Below are 22,696 nucleotides of genomic sequence, written 5' to 3'. Positions count from 1 at the left end.
AGGCTGACCCGCCTGGGAGACCTGGCGGGGGGAGGGGGAGAAGAGCGGGTGTGTGTGGGCACAGGCTTCCACCCGGAACTTGGTAGTTAGTCGGCGACAGATGCCACCAGGTTTGAGGCCTCGTCCCTCTGTCGACTTTGCAAGCACCGTGTTCAACAAACCAGTTCCGGAGAGTTCTGAGCTGCGGTCCGTCCGCAGCCAGCAGCCGGCGAGATGAGAGAGGACGCAGCCCGTGCTGGTAGAGCTCTCCTGACCGCAAAGGCAGCTCGGAGGCAAACGGGGTGAACGGGTCCAGCCGGCCAAGGCCCACCTCAGTGAGGCCCTGAACCAGAGCACTGGGCCGATTGAAAGCCCCAGGATCCAAAGAGGGCGTGAACTCCTGCGAACGCATCCCCCAGGCCCAACTGCCTTTGTCTGGTCACCATGAGCCCTTGGGACAGAGATGTTCTTGAGGCTTTGTTTCCTTTCCTTTTGGAAATAACATCTTTTGTTTCAAAGCAATGCACTAATTTTACACCCTTGCGTCTAAGAGGTTGAAAGATCACCCCTCTGGGTAAGCTCCCCTGGCAGAGGGCATGGCCCGCCAACACTGTCCACGCGTACAAACGCCGGGCAAGTAGCTTTGCGACCTGGGACCAGACTCTGCACGTCGCTTTGCCCCTTGCTTGTCTCACTTCAAACCACATCACGTCAGCACAGATGGATTTGCCTGGCTCTCTCCAATGGCTGTGCGATATTCTTCCCAACATACCGTGTTTAACCAACCCCTGATGGTGGGTGTCAGGTTGTCCTGAGTTGTCTGTACCCCAAATAATGCTGCAGTTGGCGTCACTGGTCGCAGAAGTCTCTGCAGGTCTGTGGAATGACACTGTCAGATAAACTCACAATGGGCTTCCTGCGAAGCCTGACTTTGCAGGTGCCTGGCAACTCGTCCGAAAGTGAGAGCTCTTATCTCTGGGTCTGATGGTCTCCAAAGTTAGGGAAAACCGAACAGCCCACGCCCCCTGCACACCCAGGCTGGGGAAACCAGGGCTGCCGTTGTCCCTCCTCTTCAGTCGGCTGGTGTCTGTTGGGGTCGCTGAGTGCCGGGCCCGTGCGAGGCGCTGAGGAGGCAGCAGGGGACCGGGCAGACGTCGTTCCTGTCACTCTCCACCCTGCCTGCCCTCCCCCCGCCGTGTGCACTGCGGTTTACTTTTCCCAAAGCCAAGCAGGTTTATTGGCCAGAGGAGGGAAAGCAGAGCCCCGGAGCTTAGACGGACACTCAGGTAACCCCGCACCTGCACAGGCCTCTCCGACACACGAGAGAACATGACACCAGACTGGGGCAGCTTGAGAGCAGGACGTGGTCTGCTGTCTCTGTCTGTCCCCGCTGTGCCCAGCGCTGGGCACACAGGAGGCCCTGCCAAGGGAGGGCAACCAGGCTCCGCGGGAGTCGGGGCCCTCGACCCAGGGACTGCGACAGGCTCAGGTCTCTGCTCTCCGTCCCCCCACTTGTCTTCCCTGCTGGGCTGGGGGCTCCCGGTTAGCAGGGGCTGAGCCTGCGTTGCCTGCCAGCACCCCCCACTACATCCTGGCTCCTAGTAGATGCTCAGTAAATAATTCCTGGATGAGCACTACCCTAATTGTTCGCTTGCTTAAAACTACTTATTAAGTCCCGTCTGTGTGCTAGCTATTGTATCAGGTGCTGAGGATACAAAAGAAATAAAACTGATAAAGTGTCTGTCTTTGTGCAGCTTACAGAGGTGTTTACACCAGAGAGCAGGACTTGATAATTAAACTGTAGCAAAGGTTGAAGGAACACCAAGCAACATAAGCCGATTGAAAAAGTAAATTACGCACAGATTTGCAGGTAATTAACTAATAAGTTTATTGCCATCCCCAGAATGAGGCAAGCGAGAGGGAATATATAATCACAGAAAGGCTGAATCGGATCATGCACGGAGACACAGGAGATTCTGGACACATGCAAGTCCCTCCCCTGTGGCTTTGGGGCAGGTCTTGCGGCCGGCCACAGAGCAACAGGTGCCGGCTGGGTGCACCCTGGGGCGCAAATGTGCACGTCGAGGGGAAAGGTGTTCCCAGCCTCCCACCTGCAAAGTTTCAGCAGATGTTTGCAAGGAGCCCAGAGTGGCAAGTTCTAGTGAAGAGAACGGATGAGACAAAAAGTGCACATACGTCCCCACCTGCCCTGCCCTGCGCATGGTCCCCCCAGGGCAGCCAGAGCAGCTCCACTCTGTGAACGTCAGAAGCTGGAGCCACAGGGTCCAGGAGATGCTGGCGTGTGGCCCGTCCCCTGTGTGCTCGGGAGACATCGGGCATGCTCACTGCCTCGGTTTCTCCCCCAACTCGCCAGCTTCGCAGTGTGGCTCTGGTCACAGGAACAAGACCAGATCAGTAGGAGAGTTTGTCATTCAGGTCCAACATCTCCTTTGGTGGCTCCCAGGTCACCTGAGGGCTTCGTCCCGGGAAAGCGCGTTGAACTGCAGGGAGCAGAGTGCGGAGAGGGTGTGACTGCAGAGGGGTGTCCGCGCCCGGCCGGGGCTGTCCCTCCAATCGCCCCGATTCCCACACAGCCCCCTGGGCCCTGGTCTGCCCTTCAGCGCTCGGTCAGAGCTGGTGACGTGTGGGCAGATTGGAGCCTTGACAGGGTCTTGTCACCAACAGCATCACTTGAAAAATTACAACTGTCCGGGTAGCAATGTGTCCCGTTAGTGTGTTTCTGACATAAGAAAACAAACCCCAGCTTGACAAGAATTTGGGAAATTTAGTTTCTGTGGCTTCGAAGCCCCGGAACCCCGTCTGGGAGGGCACTGGTGGGTCTATGACTGTCTCATCGAGTCAAGTCGGCGAGAGAAACAGCGCCGACATTCAGGGGAAGCTGCCGTAGGGACAAAAACCCAGTCTCCAGCCACTGGAGTTCCGTGGCCTCCTGCTTTCGGGAAGCCCGTTGACTCCCCGTGGCCGAGTGTGGGGGACAGAGGTGAGGACGGTGTTGGTGGCCCCTGTGTCTGGAAGACCAGGGGTGAGTGCTCTGGGCTGGGGGCCTTGAGGCACCTACTGTGAGCCGGGCACCGCGCTGGACGCCAGGAGCCAGGCAGCTGTCTGGGATCCCCTGCAGGATGCTCGGCCTCGCTAGGGGCCCAGGGACGTCTGTCTCGTGCTGACACATCCACGCTGGCTTTGGCCGTCACTGCAGTGCACCCCACACCCCCTCGTCGCAGGGAAGCCTGGGATGTCACAAGGCCCGGCCCACGGGGGGACGGTGGCCCAGCCCGTGAGAACTCCCACTTGCCGGGCAGCTTCCGATGCCAGTTCTCAGAGCGGGCGTCCGCCCTGTGGGCACAGCCTCTGCCCAGCGGCACCGGACAAGCTCCCTGCTGGCTGCCCCGACCCCCAGCCCAGCCCTCTCTGTCCGGGGACACGAGCCCCTTAGCACCGACAGGTGCTCACCTCGGACGTCAGCTCTGGCCACCAGCACCTGGGGCTCGTCGGCCGCTGCCCTGCAGACGTGTCTGTATCGGGGCTGAGGTCCGGTAGCTGTGTGATCACCGGACACAGGTGCGGGCCCTGCCCGTCGTGACGTGGGGCTTAACAGGGCTGCGGGTCCCCTCAGCTGGGCCACACCCCTGCCCCCGTCACTCTGCAGAGCAGGGCAGGGTGGGGCGGTCGGCAGCGCCTACAACAGGCCTTGGTCCCGATGACTGAGGGTGGGGGGAAGGGGCTCCGTAGCCTCAACTCCCCTGAGAATTTTCAAAGGAGCTGGGGAATATTGACACGGATGAAATCCAATAGAACATTCATTTAATTAAACTGTGTGTCCAGTGTTTGCTGTTTGGTGGCTGTTTGTGCAGCCGACAGGGGCAGGATCCGAGGGCTCTGTGGGTGTTCATGCAGTGGAATCTCGCAGGAGCTTGTCGTGTGCAAAGTGCATGGCTTCCTACACACAAACGACCCAGAACCCCCCAGGGGGGCTGTGGCCACCAGGTGTCCCAGCCGGTGGGGACGGGAGGGACACAGGAAGCTTCCGCCTCCCACTGGGGTTTTTGCCCTGTTTGGTTGTTTGGTTGTTTTTAGCCCCGAACGTTACAGGCTTCTCCGGAGCTTTCTCTGAACCTGCGTGGAGAACGCGACTCTGGGGTCGCGTGGTGGGGGTGAGGCCGGCATCGCCCGCAAGTCCCGTGTTCTGAAGGAGGCCGCGCCCCGCCCCCCGGCCTGGTATTTAGGGCCCCTGGAGCCCAAACTGTCCCGTCCCCCCGCCCCCTGCACGGCCCCTTCCCGCCTCCCACCTTGTCAGGCAGATTTCCGGGCCTCGGGGTAGCACGGGACCCCCTGGACGCCTGCTAAGATCCGGTGCCCGCCTGGCGCCCCAGGGCGTCTGCCCCAGGCTGGGGGGTGGCAGCTGAGTCGTGACCCCCTGCCCGGGAGGCAGGTGGCTGGGGAAAAGCGGACTCCGCCCAGCGGAAGCCCTGCCCCTCCCAGAGGCCTCCCCGACTGCCCGGGGGTCTTTCCGTCCTAGCCCGACAAAACGTGGGCTCTCTCCATGACTGGCCTGACTTCCGCAGAGCGCCCCCCCCCCCCACTGGGAGAAAACCCAGCTACGCGCTTGCTCAGTGCCTTGTGAGGCTCCGTCCCAGCTGACGCTGCGGCCAGGTAAGCGACTGGGTCTCAAGTGCCTCCGTCGGCCCTGCCGTCACCCGCTGGCTCTGGGCATAGAGAGGCCACCTGCCCTCTGTGTCCTCTGCCGCCTCCGGTGCGCCTTGTCCAGGGGCACCTGAAGCTGAGCTCGGGCTGGGTGTGCTCTGGGCTCGCAGCCTGGCGGGCTGTGGGGTCAGGATGCCCCCAGGCAGGGCGCCCGTGGCCCTCCAGGGCCCGGTTGCTTCCCCGTGGGCCCTGCTCGGCCGCCCAGGGCAGGCCTCCCGCCCAGGGGCCCAGGGGCTCCGGCGCTCTGCCCAGACCCGTGGGGTGCCCAGGTGCGGGAGCAGAACCTTCCAGAGCCCCGGTCTCGGCCCTGCTCACCTGCGCACGGACGGTCTCCCAGAGCTTCCAGGGCATGAGGCCCCGCGGCCCCGGGGAGCCCCCTCCACACTCAGCGGAACTCGGGGGCCGGGGTCCCAGGGCCACAGGGCAGGGAGAGAGCTGAGCAATTCTAGCAAATTCTCGTTCTCTCCCCCCTCTGCAAGCCGGGGTCTGGCTGTGGAGGGTCGGTGCCTCCCCCCCTGCCCTGGCAATGAGCCTCATGACTCACAGGTGGGAGGGCAGCGGCAGGACGTGATGTAAGAGGGAACCTGAAATGCATCACTTTAATGTTTGTACAGTACTGTGCCGGGTGCGTGTACATCAGTCACTCGGCGCTTATCGCTCCTCCTTCACCGCGAGTCGCATTTTCCCCGTGTGCGGCCCCTGCCCCCCGGCCTGGCTTTCCTGCTGCTTCTTTCTTTCTCTCCGTTTCTCTTTCATCCATCCAGCAGCACCGATGGAGCGCCAGGTGTACACACTCTTCCTCTTCGTCTCGTCTCGGGAGCCCAGGCCAGGCCGCTGCGTGTTGGGGCGGGGGCGGGGCGGGTTCTGCCGCTCAGGGTCTGACCTAGGCCCTGTTTTCAACTCGGCTGCTTCCCCCCTCCCCCTCCCCTCCCCCCTCCCCCTCCCCTCCCCCCTTCTCCTTCTCCTCTCCTCCCTCTCCCCTCCCCCCTCCCCCTCCCCTCCCCCCTCTCCCCTCCCCCCTCCTCTCCCCCCTCTCCCCTCCCCCCTCCTCTCCCCCCTCTCCCCTCCCCCCTCCTCTCCCCCCTCTCCCCTCCCCCTCCCCCCTCCCCTCCCCCTCTCCCCCCTCTCCCCTCCCCCTTCTCCCCTACCCCCTCCCCCTCTCCATCCTCCCCCCTCCCCTCCCCCCTCTCCCCTCCCACACACGGCCGGCCATGGAGAGGCGTCTGCAAGGCGGTGCTGCCCACGCTCCTGCCGCAGCCTGGCCCATCTCACAGGGGCCTGCCCAGTTGGACAACTCAAGGCCAGCTCTGTGCCCTGCTCCAGAGTGTTTGGGGAACACACCTGTCAGGGCCCCCAGGTCCCAGCAGAGGAGTAGTGAGAGTGAATAGGGTTCCCAGCACTTTGCCGGCGTTCCGGAACACACAGACCCCTCAGCTCGTGCGGCTCCGGCCACTGCCCAAGCCGCCTGAGTGGGCAGCTTGCGGGCAGGGCAGGGGGAGCCAGGCCCCTCGGTGGGCTGGGGACTCTCCCCAGCCCGATCTCATTAGGGCATTGAGCAGCCTGAGTTTAATGTTTTCATAAATCCTGAGAATCTCAAAAAGCTTACGATTGCAAGGAAATATTTTAGACCCTTCCCATTTGCCCGCAGAATGATCAGTCTTAATGCCTGTTATCGAGAGTAAAATGGCAAGGACTGATCATTTCTGCAGCCTGAAGTACACTTCGAAAAATCAAAGGCTACAGTGCCCAGTTGCAGAACAGAAATCCAAACCCTCCAAGCTCAGCGAATCCTCAGACGGAAACGAACCTTCAAAGGTCAGCGCTGCACCCCTAGACTTGAGACAGTGCAGCCTTCAAATGGCCCCCACATTTCCCAGAAGCCAGTCGGCTCCCCAGCAGGCCCCGACGCCAGCAGGGTGGAGCCGGGCAGGCTCTGGGCCCCCTGGTCTCCATGTGACAGTCCTGTGGCCCCGGCAGGCCACGTTCTTGGCTCAACTCACCAATCCGTGGCGCAGACGGTCCCCTGCACGTTAGCTGGTTCCTGACCCGTTTTGACTCAGAGCCTTTCCAGCATTTGACGTAAGCCACGTCACCTGTCCAAGTGTCCATCTCTACGTTCAGTCGGCACCTTGCAAACCAGTTTCAGGGAGCCCTGAAGCCCCCCTGGGCGCCGAGCCTGAGCAAACCTGTGGCCGTTTGCCTTGAGCTGAGACCCCAGCCCTGGCTGCCCCTGACTGCCCTTGTTTCCCTCTGCAGAGGTCGTCCAGCTCAGCCTGGCCCCCGAGGACAGGGTCAGCGTGACCACGGTGACCGTGGGGCTGAGCACAGTGCTGACCTGCGCCATCCGCGGGGACCTGCGGCCACCGATCGTCTGGAAGCGCAACGGGCTCACCCTGAACTTCCTGGACTTGGAAGACATCAACGTAAGTCACCCAGAGCTCGCCCTGGGTCCCCTGTACACGTCCCCGGTGGCCGTGGCAGGGCAGGGGTTCTGGTGTCACACCCCGAGTTGGTGCCTTGTCAGCCTGGAGGTATCAGAGAATCCAAGTCCCGCCGTGGCAGAGAAGAGACGGGTGGTGACCTTCAGCCTGGCAGCCGTGCCCGGGTGCGGAAAGGTGCACGGGGCGGGGCAGGCGGGAGGCCTCTGGCGTCTGCTTTCGCCAAGGCCCGGGGGTGTCGCTGAGAAGGGGCCGTGGGAGGAGCAGGGCCCTGTCACCCCGTGCGGAGCGGTGGCCGCAGCCACGCAGGCTCCAGGGGAGGAACTGGTCGGGCCCGAGGCGGTGGCCGTGGGCCCCAGTGCTGGGTAGGCTGTGGGCGGCTGGACGTGGGGACAGGGTGGTCCTGGGGGAGGCAGAGGTGACCTGCAGGGCTGGGTCGGCGGGAGGGCAGGTGCCAGGTGAGAGGTGGGGGGAAAACAGGCTGGGGGGGGCCGCCCTGACCTTCCTTGCTGGGTGGGGGTGAGGGCTGATGGTTACGTGCGCCGCGAGGAAGAGCAGAGCAGCTGCACTCACGCGGCCTAACGTGGCCAACGGGGGGACTTTGTTCCCTGGGGAACCCGGCAGCCGGGGTTGGCGTCCCAGCCTCACCTGTGTCGGCGTTGTGACTTTGAGCAATTTCTTAACCTGCTGATCCCCGATGAATCGATCTGTAAGGAAAGCAACGCTAGCAGAACTTCTCTCCTATCGGACATGAAGAAGTGGAATAATTCAAGTATATGTATTGGTCTGGGTTTGGCACGAGACGTGGTCTGTCTTCCCAGAAGTTCACGTGGGAAGACAGTGATGTCAGCTGACAGGTCTTGGCCACAGTGACAGGAATGTGACTTTCAGGCACAGGACAGGACAGCTGGCCCACAGTCGGATGCTTGCCCACCCCCCTGCCCCCGAGAATAAAGGCCTGCAAACATCTCCAGGGTGGTGGGCTGGGGGCTGGGGCAGAGGGAGCTGACCTGCGCTGAGTGACCCCATGTGTCGGACTAGGAGGGCCAAGGTGCACCCCAAAAGGAGACCGACTAGGGCTCCTTAGATGGAACATCGTTGCAGCCATCAAACCTGCCCCACAATGGAGTGAACCATCAAAGGAGGTAGTGAGCTCCCCGTCCCTAGGGGCATGCAAGCTCGAGCAGGGACTATGTCCATGACCTTGAAGGTCCCTTCCAACTCAGAACTTTGTGAGGAGGGGGGCCCAGTATGAAACGCGGCGGGAGCCACTGAGGTCGGGACTCTGAGACTCTAGTCCTCTGGCTGCACTGGGAGGTCACGGGGGAAGCAGCCGGGCAGAGAGGCCGCTCTGGGGCTCGACCTGGGCAGAGCTGGCAGAAGTGCCCTCCCCATTGTCGTCACACGGGGCCGTGTTGCTGCTTGGTGACTCGCCCACCATGGTGAACACGGGCCGTGTCCTAGACGCCGTTGACGTCAGAGCAGCACAGCCCTGGTGGGGCCGGGTGGGCAGACGCCGGGTGGGCAGATGAGTCCACCCGGCCTGGGACGGCCAGGGCTTGTCTGAGGCCTTAGCAGGAAAAGGCAGCGTCCTGTCTGTGAAGACTGGCGTGTGCGCGCGTGCGTGTGTGCGCACGTGTTGGGGTGCACGGGTTCATGTGTGCAAAAGCTGTCGAGTTGGGGTGTCAGCTTGCAAACTGTCCGGCCGGGAGTGACTGGCTCAGTGTCGGATCACGCGTGGGCCTCACCCGCTGCTCCGTTTAGAGGCATCAGAAGTGAAAGCAGAGGCAAAGCTCCTCCTACTGTACTTGCCATCAGTTAATTAAGTTACTCTGAGTATTTCTCCGCTTCCTCAGCACGCCCCCAGCACCAACCCGATTGCATTTCCGCTTTCCACAGTCAGGCTGGCAGTTCGGGTAGTCGCAGCACGGCCAGAGATTAGCGGCCCCTCGTTAGCTCCCGGGAAGCACTTGGCTGCTCGCGGTTGAGGCAGTGGACCCTCAAATAAACAGGGCGCTGTGCTCTGCGGAAACCCCCAGGGAGGGTGCAGGGCAGGGTCCCCCTGGTGCACGCAACACACATGAAACACACGCCTGCCCCCGCCTCGGGGCTCTGGGGTCAAAGTCTCAGCTCTGCCAGTTACTAGCTGAGTAATCTCAGAAAGTTGCTAGTTGAGTAACCTTGACCTCTCTAAGCCTCAGTTTCCTCTTCTGTGAAATGGGAATAAATAATAGTACCTACCTTGTAGGGTTATAGTAAAGATTAAATGAGAAGATACATGTAAGTTCTCAGCATACGCTATTCCATAAACGCTGTTATCACTCTCCTTATCATTGTTAATATTATTACGATCATTAATACTATCACTTCTGCTGCTGCTAAACAACACTCTCAGCATCTTGCAGCCCGAGTCCCCAACAAGCAGCCAGCAACAGCCTGGTCAGGCAGGTGTGACCCTGGTGCACCCTGCTGCCTGCCGTCGGGGACAGGGCAACACCGGGTGTGTCAGCCGTGACTCCCCCAGGGAGAGGGACACTGACCGGCCTCCCCCCCGGAGCAGCCCTGGGCGAGCCGCCGCACCTCTCTGGGCCCACAGGCAAGTGGAGCCCCGACGTCCTCCCGCCCAGAGGTTTCCGGGTGAACGTGTGTGTCAAGCCCCCAGCTCAGCGTGTGGCACACAGCAGGTGTCACAAGTGGCAGCCCCCCCTGGGGGACCTCCAGGAAAGCAGCCCTGGGAGGAAACCAGGCTGGGGGGTGGGGCAGAGCCAGGTCAGCAGGACGCAGGGGACATTTTGAAGCAAGAATTGGTCAGGAGAGGGCAGCCCCAGGGCTGACGGTGACATCTCAGTGCCACACAATCACCGGCCTTGCAGTTAGTGACCGGCACCCGACTCCTCAGACGCAGGAAGCTGAGCTGCCTTGGAAACCGCGGCCGGAGGCGGCAGAGCACAGAGAGGAGCAGGCCGCTTTTCTTTGTCATTCGTACGAGTCATCTTGATTGGCAACAAAATATTAATCACTTTTTCACTACTCTCTTAATGAGAAGCTTTCATGGGCAGCAAAATATTAATTTGTCTTGTCTTATCTGTTAAGAATTCTGTTAATGAATCCAGCCACGGAGCTATTACAGAATGCCATTCTAATGACACGTGTAATTAAACTTTTCTGACTTGCAAACATCAAGGATGCCTTGAGCACGGGGTAATATTTGATCAGAAGGTAAATGTCCCCCCAGCCCAGAGCCCGGTGAGGAGGTGCAGGTGCCGTTGCTGTCACAGCACCCGAGTCACCGGTCGTGTGTGCCCGTCCACGTGGCGCACGTGGGGGACGGAGCCGCTTACTGAGTGACAGAGGGTCACAGGTCCTGTACCACAGCAGAGAGCAGGAACATGGTCCCCAGCCTCCAGGGGGGCAGGGGGGCCACAAACAGCTGTACGTAGGCATCTGCCCGGGGCTCCGGCCGACAGGGCTAAGCGGGTAAGATAGGAGTGTGCCGGGCAGGTGGGGCCAGAGCACTCGGAACATAAAGGGCCTGGAATGTTGACATAAAGACTCGTGGCCGTTCCCCGGTGCGCAGTGAGGAGCCATAGATTTTGGCTGGGGAGCGACATGGTCGGACGTGGCCTGCAGGAGCCCGAGCCTTTCCAGCCTGAGAGTAAACGTGCACCCCGGAAGGACCCCAAGTAGCGAGGGGAGCCCCTGGTGTGCTGGTGTCCTCCTCATTTCCCCAGTGGCACATCCGGGGTGGAGCAGCGCCCCAGCCGCCATGGCTCCCACCCACGCGTCCCTCCACGGGCCGTGGCTCAGCACCAGGCACCTTTGCCTCCGTAAAGTGGTCGGGAAGTTGGTCTAGACCTCGTGTGCCGCCCGGGGACGCCTGAGTCCCCCGTCACGGGAGGCTTCAGCTTCACCCGGCCCGGCTTGCAGGGAGGAAAACAAACCCACCGCTGAGCAGAGACTCGCGGTGCGGAGCCCCCAAAGACGGGCGCTCGCTCTCGCTCAGTCAGCAGCCCGGGGAGCTGGCCCAGCACCCCCGGGCAGTCGCTCTCCGCACTGTGATGCCTCCGTCTGTTTGTTGGATGAGAAATCAATAGTTCCCGCTCCTGCTCATGTTCCCCAGAGCTAACAAAGTGCAGCCTCTAATTTGTTTACTTCCTGGCTGTCGGTTTCTCTGCTGAAGCAGCCGTGGGGGCTGGATGTGCTTCTGACCCGGCCCTGTGCCCCCGACACACCCCAGCCCTCGGGCAACGGCAGCCCACGGCCCCCGCCCGGAAGCTGAGCAGGGACGGCCCCGGCAGCACCATGAGCTCTGCAGACCTGGGCTTGGGCCAGGACCTGCTGTCCCTTTGGTAACTGTCTGCCTTACCGCCCCTTATGAACCTAAAGGCCAGGGGCCCACCCAGGAGGGGGGAAGAAATAGGGACAGGACATCCAAAAGTCACAGGTAACCGGTGACTGTCTGAATCACTGCAAGTGTCATCACCATGATTATCAGGGGTGCCGGGTTCTGTGCTGGTCAGTTCGTGAGTCTCACCTTTCACCCCAGCTCCACGGGGCCGGTGGGGTTAACGCCGAGGACTCCAGAAACGCCCAGGGCCAGCAGCAGCCCGCACACCCCAGCCAGGGCCGCCTGGGTTCCCTGCTCTTGGGACACAATACCTGGCACCCGGCCCAGCCCACCCTGAGGCTGCCGTGCTGCCCCGGCACTGACACCTGTGGCTCCCGGGCCCCGGGGGACGTGCCCGCTCGGCCGTGGGACTGTGCGTGCTCCGGGGCCCACAGGGAAAGGGAGCAGCACCCCGAGACCAGCACGTGGAGTTGTTTGGCCAGAACATTCTCAGGGAGAGGAGACATGTTCCTATTGTATTCTGCTTTAAAAAAAAACCTACAACAAACTCAGTATATTTCAAATGACTTGAAAGAGCCACTCTTTTTGTTTTGGGGGTTTTTTTACTCTGAATCCCGCTATTTGGGGCTTTCAGATGTCGGCAGGCGGAGCGCAATGATAAAAGCAGAAAAACAAAACCCATTAGGAGGAAGTATTTGTGGCAGTGTTTGAAGGATGTGTTAAAAGGGTCACTTTCTCCCCCCGTGCCTAAATGCTGCGAAACGGGGAACAAATGATTCTAATGAAGCATACGCTCTCAGCGAGCTCTTCTCTGCAAGTGAGTTATTAAAAAGACCAAAAGAAAATGATTTAGGAGCTCATGACTCATTTAATTTTTATTGTCTTTGTATGAGCCAGTCATGAATCCATTGTAAAAAGATGAGAGGCGTTTGATTAGCATGGAGGGCTGTTTGCGCCGCGGTAGACGAGGGTTGTGGGTTCTGCATTAAAATAATCTCATTAAATGCCTGGGTACGTTTTGTTTTAAAATCTTGGAAAACACTTGAAGCACTTAAAAGCCTTGGCCGGTTCTCCCCAGCTTGTGTCGAAGCCCTGGTTGCATCTGAATGTCCGGTTCCTTTGAGCTGTGAATGAGCTCAGACCACGTGGGGTATTGTCCACAGCCCTCCAAGATGTGGGGGCCTGGGCCTGCCAGCCCTGTGGCACTTTCGGGGTGACACTGCTCCCTAAATATCTCCTCTGGCCTTTGCTTTCTTGGCGGCTTCCTCACGGTTGCCTCTCTCCCCTCTTGGTACCCGGCTTCAGGGTCCGGCTTGTGCTCAGTGACCACTTCCAGCCCCATCTCAAGGTACGGCGTCCCGCAGGAAGGTTCTGACTCAGCTTCTAGACCCCACCTGCAGAGCCCAGGGACTCCCCCCAGAGCTTCCTCCTCCCTGAGCCTCCTGCCTCCCTGCAGAGGCCCAGCCGGCGGGGGAGGACGGTCGGTGCCTCTCGTGGCCTCCACAGATCGGAGCCCACCCCCCCAGGGGCACTCTCCCCACTCAGTGAGGACAAGGGGGTCGCCAGGTGGCACTGCACCCCCAGCCGTGCCCAAGCGTGCTCTGCCTGGGCGGGGGCACACGAGCAGCCTGTTTCAGGCTTTGCCTTCGGCAGACAGCAGAGCTCCCCGCACCCACCTCTGCCCGCTGGGCAGGGAGGGCTGTAAGATGTGCTCTTGGAAGTGGCACGTTCTCAAGTTGGTTGGTTGGTTTGTTTGTTTTGTTTTTGTTTTGTTTTGTTTTGTTTGAGACAGAGTCTCACTCTGTTGCCCGGGCTAGAGTGAGTGCTGTGGCATCATCCTAGCTCACAGAAACCTCAAACTCCTGGGCTCAAGCGATCCTCCTGCCTCAGCCTCCCGAGTAGCTGGGACTACAGGCATGCGCCACCATGCCCGGCTAATTTTTTCTACATATATTTTTAGCTGTCCATATAATTTCTTTCTATTTTTAGTAGAGACGGGGTCTCGCTCTTGCTCAGGCTGGTCTCAAACTCCTGAGCTCAAACAATCCACCGCCTTGGCCTCCCAGAATGCTGGGATTACAGGCGTGAGCCACCGCGCCCGGCCACGTTCTCAGTTTTGATGGAAATTGCCGAATCTCCCTCCAAAAAGGCTGCACCAGCTTACGCCTTCTCCAACAGGATGTACGAGTGTTAAACACCATGTCAGGAGGACATTTCCTAATTGAAACTGTCCTTGGTCCCTGAAATGAGCCACACAAGGAAATTTATGCGCATCCTCCCTGGAGTGTTTCGAGGACGGCAGCAGCTGTCTGGCTGCGGGTGTGGTCCAGGTCAGGGGCAGGGGCAGGTGTCTTTGGTGGCCTCCCAGCCTGGTGGTTCATGGTCCAAGGGCCCCTGGAGGGCAAGGGTCGCCGGTTTCCCAGCAGCAGGGGTGAGGTGTCCCGGAGCTTCAGGTGACTGCTCAGCGCTGTCTCCTGCCCGCGTCCCTTCCTGCCGGCTGGGCGTGCCAAGCTGATGGGCCAAGCAGCCAAAGCCGCGTTCCAAGGCTCAGGCCTGCACTCGCCAGCGGGCCCCATTAGCTTTCACCTATGTCACGTGACACTCTGGAGTCCCGGCCAGCCAGGAGGTATCTGCCCTCTGACCTCTGAGGATGGAAGGTGAGGGCTCAGAGCAGGGTCTGACGTGAGTTGCAGGTGCCTGGGCACCTTGTGCACCCAGACGCTCCAGTTTGTCCCTAGGTGTGTGAGTCCAGCACCCACACGCCTGGGTCAAACCTCCCTGCTTGAGTTTCACAGCCAGCGGTAAAGTCAGAACAGTCCACACAAGATCGCCCTCGGTTCTGACATCAACTGCAAGTCGGGGGGGGGAGGGTCCCAAAACCACCCCCAGTTTCAGCCATCTGCTGGAAGGGCCCACAGAACTCGCCTTACGCGGCTGTACTCACAGTAATGGTTTGTTACAGCAAAAGGCACAGATTAAAGCCAGCCAAGGGCAGAGACCAGGAGGGTCCCAAACACGGAGCTTCTGTTGTCCTCTCAGCAGAGTCACAGACTTGTCACTTTCCCAGCGTCGATTTCCCAGAGTATCGATGGCCAGCCCTCGGGGGCCAGAGTTTTTTCCGGGAGCTTTAGTTCTTGACCTGCAGTCCCCAGCTGCTCAGGGGGCAGAACTGACGTCACGTGGCCCAAAGACGCCAGGCAAACAGGGGACTCCTGTGAGCCGTGACAGCCCAGGGCCTGGAGATGGCCTCCCAGTGGCTGAGGGCCAGGGCCAGGGCCAGCCTTCCCTCTGGGTGACGTTAATTCTTCACTGTCCTTCCCTTCAAGGCTCCCCAGAGGCAGCACATGTGGCTAATACGCCCCATTCATTCAGCATTCGCTGAGCTCCAGGAACCACGTGACACGCTGGGACACCCACGCAGCACACGGGGGAGGTGCCTCCCCTTGGCACTCACAGGCACAGGGGGAGGCTGAGCACACAGGTCAGCGGGGGACACACGTGCCCTGAAGCCCTGCGGAAGGCGGGAGCTCTCCCACGGCGGCTGCTCTCGTGCCTCTGACCCCCTCTCCGGGGCCTCAGCCTGGAGTGGGCAGGACAGACCCTCTCTGGGGGGCTCAGTCGGCCCCTGCGGGGGCTGCTTCCAGTTGCAGAGATTTCTTTTTTGAAGAAGACTCTGAGCAAGAGGACTGGTGCTCCAGACCTTTGCAGAGTGGCACATCCGTCCTCTGCGGGGCTGGAAGGAGCGAACAGCAGGGGAAGCCCAGTGTCAGTCAGGGGGGTCAGCTGTCGAGAGCCAGGGGGTTGCTACATGCGTGTGTGCATGTGTGTACATGCTCGTGTGTCCATGTGGGTGTTTGCGTGTGTGCTCATCAATACATGTACATGCTCGTGTGTCCATGTGGGTGTTTGTGTGTGCTCATCAATATATGTACATGCTCATGTGCATGTGTCCATGTGGGTGTTTGCGTGTGCTCGTCAATCCATGTACATGCTCGTGTGCTCTGCATGTGCCCACGTGGATGTCTGTGCGTGCTCGCTGATGCGTGTGTTTGGGCCCAGCTTGGTCATGGTGATGGCCCTGGTGCTCGTATGAGTACAGACGTCCCTGAGGACTGGCCACCACCACACCACTGCCTGTCACTCAGTGCTTGGTCCGCTGCGTCAGCTGTGTGTGCCGGGGAGCCACGTGGTTAGTGACAGTCCGGGGCCCAGAGTGGGACCACTGCAGGGGGAGGGTCCCCCCCACCCCCTCCCCCCAGAGAGAGCCAGGGATGCTCCTGAGAAGGGAAAGTTGGAAACGCTCTGGATAAATGTTTATAGCCGGTTTTAGCTCGGAACACTGACAGCGTCGTTAACCTAAACCCTAGCACCACCCTGGAGTCCTTGTGTTTAATGTCCAGTCACTGAGCGTTCAGCGCTGATGGCTCGTTTCCGTGTTCCTCGCACCTCACTCTCGTGCATCGCTGTGACAATGTCCCCATCTCATCTCCACGTAACTGTTGTTTAATACTCGAGTCTCATTTAATTACTTTCTGTATTAAGGGCAGATACTCAGAAAATAGCTTTTTAAAAGGCTATTTTAATTTTACCACATCTTAAGGTAAAATTGTCTCTTTCCCCAAAACGGATGTGCCTCCATACGAAGAGTGGTCCAATCTGGCGTCTGTATTTCTGGAAGGAACCTGGATCTTGCGGGTACGTTCTGTGCGTCAGAGCAAGAACAGGCTGCCCGAGCGGAGCAGAGCCGCAGCAGGCATCGACCGCGTTCCGGAGAGGGAGGATCGCAGGTTTAGGTTATGTGGCTTCTTATAAATCACTTTTAAAGTAATTTTCTCGCATCCAATGAGGTAAATTTGATTTCTGTAGCTAGTGTTCGTATCTAGAAAGCAATATGCGCCTTGTTCTATGATACGAGGCCCGTTGTTTTAGCCCGGAGACGTTATTTTATTTATTAGAGAGTCAGGGTCTCCCCGGAGCCTGAGCCGCAGGTGGCATCGCGTCGGGAAATCACGGGACCGTGACCCGCGCAGTGCCCCCACACCCCTCGGCCCCCGAGCGGTTGCCCAGGAGCCGTGTCTGTGCAGGGGGGGAGCGGGGCTTGCGCCTGGTCAGCAGGAGGCAGCAGAGCTCGGGTGACTGTGTTAGAGGCCGGCACGGTGGCCTGTCGCGGCCTCCCCGTCTCCGCCCACGGCTCTGGGTGCAGCCTCCGCTGTGGCCGGTTCCGGCCTGGCCGGAGGAACGCCGGAGCCGCGAGTCCCTCCAAGGAGGCAGGGTGGGGACGGGGGCACAGGACGTAAGACCAGTGCTCTGGCCCCACCAGCTGCCTCGTTTTGACCCCACGCGACCGGACGACATTTGGGAGGTGGGATGGCAGAGGAGGGCACCTCGGCCGTCAGAGCCAGAGAACTGGAACCAGACCCGGCCCCTGCAGAAGGCCCAGCGCGGGGCCTGGCTCAGCCCGTTCCATACTCGCTTGTCGAGGGCCCACTGCGTGCGAGGCCCTGTGCCAGGCACCGGGGACACGGCAGGGAACACGGAGCTCACGCTCCGGGGCGGGTAGACGAGTAGCAAAGAGGGCAGTGGGCGCCGTGAGAGGACGTGAGGCAGTGGGGGCGGAGGTCGGGGTCTGGAGGTGGGGCTGGCAGGTGAGATTCGAGCAGGCTTGAAGGAGAGGGAGACGGACGGACAGACGGACGGACAGACGGACGGACGGCCTTGGCAGGGGCAGCCGCCTGGCACAGCAGAGCAACGGCAAGGCTGGCGTGGAGGGAGCCGGGTCTGCACAGGCACGGCACGATGGTGCGGCAGCCCTGAGCCAGTTCCCAGCGCAGAGGGGCATGATCTGGCCACCGCGGGAGGGGCTGCGGGGACAGAGGCCCCTGGCACGCCCCACCCCCACCCAGGCAAGGCGGTGGCCGGCCCGCGGTGGCAGCCATGCAGGTGGTAAGGTAAGAGAAGAGCCACCATCTCACCCGCAGGGACTGGGTTTTTCTTTGTTTTAGGGTTTTGGGTTTTCAGAGTCTTTTTCTGAGGACGGAACAAGGTGGTTGTGGATGTCCAGTTCCTGGCACACGGTGACCTCTTGGAGCCCGTGCACTGGCACTGGCGCGTGCCACTCTGCAGTGTATCTGTGGGGACTTTGGCCTTGGGCAACTGTCAGAGCGCAGGGCACACCTCGGCCTAGAGAACGCTGTGGCCCTGTGACCACGCGGCCCCGTCAAGGTGGGGGGGGGGCAGGCGCAGCCAGAGCCTGGGTTTGGCTTCGGGGCCCTCCGGGAGGGGCTGTGGGTGCGGAGGCTCCGGAGGGCGACCGGGAGGGACAGCGCCGGCACCGGGCTCCCTGTACTCGGCCCTGGGCTTGCCCTCCGGGCTGGAGCCTGCCCTGGGACCACCAAGTGCAGCATTGAGGGGTTTCCAAGCTCCCCCAGCCTCTGTCCCCCAGGCGGGAGCTGCACCCAGCCCTCTTCCAAGATGCCATCCCCCCACTGAGGCTCCAGGAGAATCACATTTTCCCGAGACTTAGGTTTTAACACAGGAAACAGCTTGGACTAGAAACATGTTGGCCCCAGAATCGACCAGTCATTAACTTTTCATAAGCAACTCGGGTGCAAACCCTTCATGACTCTGTTAGGATGCAAGACAAGTCCGCTACCTGGCGTTTTATTTTACTGTCTGGTGCTTCCGCAGAGCGATGCCTCGGCCCCCTGCGAAGTTTCCCCTGTGGGACTGCTGGACCCTGGAGCGGCTGCGCGTGTCCACGCTCCCCCTGCCCACCTGGCCCTGCCCCCGGCCCCGCTCTGGGCCAGCACCCCCCGCTGGGCTAACGAGCCAGGAAGAGTCTTTAAAGGGTCTCACGAGACTGAGGCCAGGACCTCCGGAGCGTGAGCAGGGAGAGTGGCATGTCAGGGCGCGGGAGCACCGGGGAGGGCCCCGCGGGGTGGCCCTGCTGCTGCCTGTACGGCCCTTGAGCCACGACGGCCTCCTCGTGGCCTCCTCTCCACCACCAGGATGCTTCTGTGGCCAAAGGAGGCTCAGAAACGGCAGGGGAGTGGCAGGAGGGGTGGTTTGGTGTTTGCTCCAGGGGGTCAAGAGGAGTTTTGCATCTTCTGTCAATAATAGCAAGAGGCCAGGCGTGGTGGGTACAATCCCGGCACTTTGTGAGGCCGACATGGGAGGATCGCATGAGGTCAGGAATTTGAGACCAGCCTGGACAACATAGCGAGACCCCATCTCTACAAAGAAATGTTTAAAAAATTAGCCAGGTGTCCTTTCTGTGCCCTACCTTTGGCTCTCCCTTTGCCGTGACAATGGGTCCGCTCGTCATCTGTGGTGTGTGTATCATGCTCTGTAAACTCATATCTTGCTTTTGCCCTGCAATCCTATCTTTCTCTCCTCAGTAAACCTCATTTTCCTGCTTGCCTTAAAAAAAAATTAGCCAGGTGTGCTGGTGCCCACACCTGTAGTCCCAGCTACTCAGGAGGCTGAGGCAGGAGGATCACCTGAGCCCGGGTGTTCAAGGCTGCAGGGAGCTATGATCACACCACTGCACTCCAGCCTGGGGGACAGAGGGAGACCCTGTCTCTTAAAGAATCATAACAAAAATGACATCCCCGTGTATGCCACGCTTCCCGCATTAGAGAATATATCACGTGGTTCTTTCCCCGAAGCTCCCAGCACCCATGAGGCCGCAGGGCCAGGAATTGTCCCCAACCTGCAGGTGGGGAACCGGTGCCCGTGGGACTAGAGAACATCTGGCCGGTGGCGGAGCTCACACTGACCCCAGAGCGCCCGGTGTCTGCGTGCCAGCTGCCGGCTCCCCGTCACGGCTCTCACAGCCCCCCTCTCGCCAGCGAGCCTGGGCCTTGGTGTCCCGTCAGCTCAGGCACCCTGTCCTCGGCCACCTGTGGGGGGACCTCTGTGGAACCCAGGAATTCCGGCCTCCAGCGCGTCTGCAGTGGGCGTCTGCAAGGGCAGCACCGCGTGCAGCTCTGCGGGAGACGGGGCCGCTGACCGGGGAGGGGCTTGGGGCCGCGACCTTGTCAGGGGACTCTCCTGCGGCCTGAGGCCCCCTCCTGTCCACCCTCCCCCACACGCCGGCCAGTAAGACCCCACGTCGTTAAGGCTGCAGAGATGACGGTGCCAGGGCTTATTGGGCCATTTCTCACGGAGTCCCCGGGCGTCAGCCCTCCCTGGCGCTCTCGTGTCCCTGCCCTGCCATTTTCCTCACCATTTGATTTCCCTTCCCTTGGGTCACCCAGACCTCCGCAAGCTGCCCGGAATTATCTTGGGATTGAGGAGGGATCTCAACCACGGGTGGGCAAACTGCAGCCCGTGGGCCAAACGCAGCCCACCAACTGTAAATAGCATTTCCCTGCAACGCGGCCACGCTCGTTAATTTACGGATCGTCAAGGCTGTTCCGCGCTATGACGGCAGAGTGGAGCAGTTGACAGAAACCCCACCCGTCCCCCCTGCGACGCCGAAAACATCTCTCCTCTGTCCCTTAAGAGAGTTCGCCGAGCCCTGCCCTACACGAGGCCCGCTCTGCCGAACCAGCTGCTGCTCTCGTGGGCAGGACCCCGCGAGACGAGATGAACGGGGGGCACGTGGGCTGATGTCGTTGAAACTGAGAGGGGTGTGCTGGGGACACGTCCAGGCTGGGCACAGGGAGCGAGTGCAGGGCCTGGGCCGGCAGAGCAGCGTGGGGAGGGTGTCACCGCTGTCCTGGCCCCTCAGCCCCGAGGCAGCCCCGGCCGAGCAAGGGGTGGCCCGAGAGACACCGTCTCGCAGCTGCAGGGTTTCTGTTTTCCTGGAAAAACGGGAGTCGGGGCTTCCTTCCCAGCCTGCTCGGTAACGAAGCCAACCTCACTGTCGTCTTTGCCTCACGCAGGACTTCGGGGAGGACGAGTCCCTGTACATCACCAAGGTGACCACCGTGCACATGGGCAACTACACCTGCCACGCCGCCGGCCACGAGCCGCTGTTCCAGACCCACGTCCTGCAGGTGAATGGTTAGTAAATGGCTCCGTGCGTGTCCGTCCCTCCCCGAAATGCTCAGAGCGACTCGCCCCTCCGTATTCTGCCCTAAGGAAATACCTAACCCCGAAATAGCCCACGGGTCTTATGAGTAAAGGGGAGCAATGAGCAAAGGGCACACCCAAAAGCCGCCTCAGATGACATGAACCCAAGTGCCAGTGGGGTGAGTCGTGGGACAAGGGACACTTGGCAGTGGGGCTCCTACAGGCCACTGTAGCGTGTGGCCTGTGCCCCGTCGGCCGCGTGGCAGTGGTGAGCCGCGGTGGCCTCAGGATCCAGCCGGAACCTGTCTCACACCCGCCACTCCTCCTGGTGGCACGGAAGGTGTCACCTGCTCAGGTGGGCAGCATCATTTCCTCTGATGAGGGCCTGTGCCCGTCTCCCGCCCCGGGGCTCAGTGAGCCCACCTTAGGCCAAGCCAGGGCAGAAACGGAGGCTTTTCTGTGATTCTCAGAGCCCCGAGTTGAAAGCGGGAGAATCGCCCCTCCCGGCTGTCGGTGATCGCGACGCCCGGTGGTTTCCGGGCGCTTCGGCCAGGCCTGCGCCAAGCGCGCCCCGCGGCCCCTCCCAGGCGCTGTGTTTTCACCCCCTTATGGCCGAGTTCCTAAGGAAGGTGACCTGCCTGGGTCAGGCGTCACTCTGGATCCGGAGCCCTACTCTGACCTCTGCGTCACATGGCCAGCTGCCTCGCCCTGGCCTGAGAGAGACAACGCGGACAAAGTGCTGGGAAAGTGCCTGGCGAGGGCTGAGGTTCAGTCCAGCGTGGGGCAGACCCCTGGGAGAGTCCAGTTTGCCTCGGGCCGTGTTGAGCTCTTGGTAGACACACATGGTCGGAGCTGGTGGCCCCTCAGAGACCCTCCAGCCCGCATACAGAGGGGACCATCAAGACACAGAGAGAATTGTCAAGCCCGGAATAAAATGTAGGTTTCTCTCCCTGGGGCTGCCCCGCTCCCTGGGGGCAGGGCAGGACCCCGCACAGCATCCTCTGGGATTTCCCCGCCCGCGACTCTGCCGGACTTCAGGAAACCATTCCAGGCCACCGTCCCCCTCTCCAGTTATTGGTATAACTTAGCCAGCGCCTGGGCCTGCCAGAGACGGGGCCCAAACACCGACATGATTTATAACTGCGTGCAAACCCCCGGCATTGCTTTCATAGGAAGGAGCAGGAACTTCAGACATAAGTGATTAATCCATTAAATAAAAAACACCCTCGACCTCCCCACAGTTCAGACAAGTAGCGATTCATTCCCAGAAACACATTAATAATCTCCCAAATCTGTTTATTTCTCCAGCGTGGCACTTTCGTGTCTGCACCTTTCACTTGAGGACACGTCTATGCCGCCCTTCGCCCTGGGGACAGTCGCTGCTCCCCAAAGAGAGTGGGCCTTTGTGTTACGTGTGCGAAGATTGTCACTTGAAAGTTTTGCAAATTTAAAAGAAAAGGAATGGGTTTGCCCGGTATAAACTAATGGCAGATTGTGTTTGGCGTGCGGATTAACACACGAGGAGCAGGGAGGTCACGGCCAGGGGAAGGCGCCGGGTCTTTGCCACGTTGCTGGCGGGAGCTGCGTCTCCACCTCGACCCGGCAGAGCCCGGGCACCTCGTGGGCCCCACGCAGGTGTCCCCTGCCCTGCGGCGCAGGGGCGGCTCTGACTGCCAGTGTGGACAGCTCTCCGAGGCATTTTCAAGGAGAAACATGGGGCACAGCTGGGGGAGGCTGGGGTGAGGAAGTGGCATTTTTTTTTTTTCAAGATGGGAGAAACAAAAGCATTTTACGGGCCGACAGGAAAAGTCCAGGAGAAAGGAGGAAACTGAGGCAGGAACGAGAGAGGTGTGGGGGTGACGTCTGGGGGGAAAAGGGGGTGAACCTGGGAAAGGGGCTGGGCAGGACGTGAGGCTCGGCGCCAGGTGCCTTTCTGGAGAAGGGAAGGAGGACGGTCTGGACGTGGCAAGGAGGGACCAGGAGGACGCCCACCACCCCCAGCCCGGCGGTACCCAGAGAGGGGCCGGCCCTGGACAGGCTGCGGGACACACAGCGTCCTCAGGAGGAAGCCGGGGTGCCATGGCAACCGAGGGTGAAAGAGCATTCACAGAAGGGTTTGAGGATGTCGGGAATGACAACATGAGTCCAGAAGGCACAGCGGGAGGTTTGGGTGGGAGGGACGTCCCGGAGG

At 60.6% G+C, this 22,696-nt stretch overlaps 1 protein-coding gene across 1 annotated transcript in view; it reads left to right on the top strand.

Moving 5' to 3' along the window:
- The window catches only part of FSTL4 (follistatin like 4), a 263,832-nt gene that overhangs the window by 217,608 nt on the left and 23,528 nt on the right, over positions 1-22,696 (top strand). The window contains exons 7-8 of the mRNA XM_045550782.1: positions 6,958-7,124; positions 20,376-20,496. Of these exons, the coding sequence (XP_045406738.1) occupies positions 6,958-7,124; positions 20,376-20,496 (288 nt within the window). The remainder of the gene's footprint in view (positions 1-6,957; positions 7,125-20,375; positions 20,497-22,696) is intronic.

This window comes from Lemur catta, chromosome 5 (assembly GCF_020740605.2).
Source record: "Lemur catta isolate mLemCat1 chromosome 5, mLemCat1.pri, whole genome shotgun sequence".
Classification (NCBI taxonomy): Eukaryota; Metazoa; Chordata; class Mammalia; order Primates; family Lemuridae; genus Lemur; species Lemur catta.
Note: the sequence above shows the minus strand (reverse complement) of the source record. Positions and strands in the feature narration are given on the sequence as shown.